We start from the raw sequence: 3,660 nt of genomic DNA on the forward strand, positions 1-3,660 counted from the left end.
TTCCAACCCTTAATTAACCCTAAATCGTACTACTCCAAGTACCCTTTTTTATCATCGTGATCATCAATGCCATTGATATTCATCTCCGATAAGATTTTGACCGCCATAGATGATCCTCAAGGTACATACCGTGGCACCCTACCAGCCTTTGCTTTTTATCTTTACTTTTACTATGCCTCCTCATTCGCCAATATGGTCGCTTCAACTACAGTCCACCATCCCTTAATTCTTTCTTTATCTTCATTTCGTAATTCTCCTTTCACCATCGTCCATGGTTATGGTTATGGTTATGGCTGCTCTTGCAAAACGACAGCTGAAATTTGGGATCTTTTTAGCTTTCAGTTCCAGCTGATCATGATCATCATCTGTTAGTTATACTGCAGGCCAGAAATCTAATTTGCTCAAGTAAGTTTTCAATTTATGAATTGTTAGCTGATTTTGAGTTCTTTTATATGCAGTTGAATCCCTGTGTGTGTTCGATCATTCTTACTTTCGGAACTTCCTTCTTCTCTTCGAAGCTTTCGTACTCAGTAGAATGTGTTTGAGTGTGTGTGTGTGAGATTCAAATCGATTGATACATATATAATATAGCTGAATTGAGCGTTTGTGCAGCTGAATTTTTCTTATTGTATGTCGGTTTCGTGGATCGAACGAGCTTAATTGTTTTGGATTTGATCAGATCTTGTGTTCTTTAATTTGAAGCTTAGTAGATATATTTGTGTGTGTTCTAATGCGTTTTTGTTATGAATTCAATTAGAAATTTATATGTTTTGCGGTATCTGCAAGGAGGGGAGGATTACATCCAAGTTAATTATGAGTTACAGTTGATATGAATATTTCGAATTTAAGAGAATCGTCAGATGTTACGCGAAAACAAGAAGGCACGAATTCGAAAGATGGTAGCAAGATTAGCCCTAAACCTAATTTGACGACATCATCGTGGACAAAATTGAAAGATCCAAGAATCGTTCGAGTTTCAAGAGCTTTTGGTGGGAAAGACCGACATAGTAAAGTTTGTACGGTGAGAGGGTTAAGGGATAGGCGAGTGAGACTATCGGTTCCGACTGCTATTCAATTGTACGATCTTCAAGACCGACTCGGGCTTAATCAACCGAGTAAAGTTGTTGATTGGCTGCTCGATGTGGCTAAGCATGAAATCGATGAACTCCCCCCTCTCCAAATGCCATCCGGGAACTATGGTCAAGGGCTTCAAGCAATGATCAATCTTGCTTCTCATCCTGGTATGATTAGTACCCCTCAGATACCTGAGAATTCTGAACGGCTGAAAACCAATACAAATTGGGAGGATTACTGGAATCCCGATAAATCTAAGGAGAAAGATGATTATCCGGGAAGCAAGAACGATCATGATCATGGGGCGCCGATCTTACTTCAATCTAGTAATTCATCTATGTTCACAAATGGTGTGCAAACTGGTTCTATCCTCAAATGGAATCCTTCAAATTTATCTTTGTCACAATTCGGAAGCTATGGATCGATGGCAACTCATCAACACGAAGATACGCTTAACTTCAACATCAACGTATCCGGATCTCAACTTCTTGCCTACCCACCACCGTCTCACGATCACCATAAACAACTAAACTTAGAGATGTTGAGCCCTTCTTCTTCAAGCTCTCATAATCCTTTATCTTCATCTCTATATACAATCAATCAAGGGATGAGGCCTTTTCACTTGAGTATGAACCCTAAGATGTTTCCTTCTCAAGAAGATGAACCCGACAAGGGAAATTGACATCAACACCCGTAAAACCAAGTGCAAACCTCGATGGCTCGTAATTCTTTTTTATGATTCTCTTTTCGCCTACGTTCTTAACTAATAAGATCGACCACGACTTCGTCTTATGGTATGTTTTGGAATTCGTTTTGTTCACTCGATAAATGAATACAGATCAGAAACGAAAAAAAGCCTGTAGCTTGAACTTCTGATTGTAAGAATCTTGATATTTTCTCTACTCTTTCTTGAAGTACTTACATTAATTGGTTTCATTCACAGATTTTTCCCATGTGTTATCACGATATCTACATCTTTATGTGGTTTCGAAATGATAAATGAATACCCCAAAAAGGAAAACAAAGCCTGTATACATCCTGAACTTTTGATTGTAAGAATCTTGATATTTACCCTTCTCTTTCTTGAACTACTGTATATTGGTTTCATTGACAGATGTGATCACGATCAGGGACGTAAATGAACCGAATGTTCATCGAACCGTTCATGACCATTGACGGGAAATTCGTTTATGTTCATTTACTTAAACCAACGGACATGAACAATAATCTCGTTCGTTTATTTACCTTCGTGTAGGTTTGTTTATATATATAAATATATTTATATGTGTAAAATTGCTAATTAAATTAAATTTTAGGATTCTTTTTTATCTCTCTCTCATTTATCCCGTTTTTTCATTTTATTATGTTGTTTTTTTTAATGAAATAATAAGTAATGGTGGTTGCTTTTAGTACATTTGTATTCGTTCATTTACGTTCGTCCGTTTAGCATTTTAATGAACGAACATAAACAAACACAAACCAAAGTCAACACAAAAAATTATGTTCCTTTACCGTCCATGTTTGTTTCGTTAAATTAGACGAACGAATACAAGCAAACATCCGTTCATGTTCGTTTACAGCCCCTATCTACATGTTTTTGTCGATTCAATTTCTATTTAGTGGAACAGTAGACATATGGGTTTTTGTTGATCGGCGTTATCATGAAGAAGTTTGAGTTGGGATTTTTGATAGATTCTAGAGAGAGAGAGAGGATTGAATTGATGGGTTGTTTAGTTTTTATGAAATCGAAAAAGGTGTTATGGTGAAGGAGACTGATGATGAATTAGGCATCAGATCCAATATAGTAGCTTGGCTGGGAGTAGACATGTAGCTAGCAGTCAAGCAGAAGCAGCAGCAAATTAAGCTTAAAGATGGCAGTACAGTTGCAGGTAATATACTGACTCAACAGAAGGACTTGAAGTTTCCGCTTAAAGGCTGATAGGGTTTTAATATATATATATATATATATATATATGTATGTATGTATATATATATGTATGTATGTATGTAATTGGAATGAGGAAGATGATGATAGAAAGGAACTTAACCAAAGCCTTTATATGTTGCATAAAATATAAAATCAAAAGCTGAACGTGATGTAATGTGCATGAGGGAGAAGTCAAGTTTCAAGCTTTTACGAGTTACCCTAAGATTTTGACGTTTTTAAAGATGTAGCATAAGGTGATATATACACATATCAGTTGTTATGCAACGCTTTACATTTCTACAACTAAATAAGGAGCATCTATTTGATCATCAACAATTATCATTTGATCGGTTGTAATTATCCTTAATTTAAAAAATCAAAAAAAAAAAAAACGGATGGTGGATAAGTGGGTTGCATCGGTTGTATTGGTTTGATGGAGATTGTGAGTGGCCGTGGGGAAAAGGCTGGTTTGATGGAGATGGTGAGCGGCCGTGGGAAGGGGTTGGTTCCCCATAGATGGTGGAAGGAGAAGGAGGTGGGTTTCAATATTATTAAATTAGGGCGGTGGGTTTCAAGGGAGGTGGGTTTTCAATTTGTCAATTTACAAAATTATCCTTTAATTTATTTTAAAAAGAAAACTATTTATATTAAATGAGTGG

At 36.5% G+C, this 3,660-nt stretch overlaps 1 protein-coding gene across 1 annotated transcript; it reads left to right on the plus strand.

Moving 5' to 3' along the window:
• The first annotated feature begins 237 nt into the window (after positions 1 to 237).
• Positions 238 to 2,021, plus strand: LOC112515367 (transcription factor TCP17-like). Its single transcript, XM_025122146.1, has 2 exons — positions 238 to 405; positions 758 to 2,021. The coding sequence occupies exon 2, from the start codon at positions 830 to 832 to the stop codon at positions 1,754 to 1,756; it is 927 nt and encodes a 308-aa protein (XP_024977914.1). The 5' UTR covers positions 238 to 405; positions 758 to 829; the 3' UTR covers positions 1,757 to 2,021.
• Positions 2,022 to 3,660: the final 1,639 nt, after the last annotated feature.

This window comes from Cynara cardunculus (genome assembly GCF_001531365.2).
Source record: "Cynara cardunculus var. scolymus isolate 2C chromosome LG 7, CcrdV1, whole genome shotgun sequence".
Classification (NCBI taxonomy): Eukaryota; Viridiplantae; Streptophyta; class Magnoliopsida; order Asterales; family Asteraceae; genus Cynara; species Cynara cardunculus.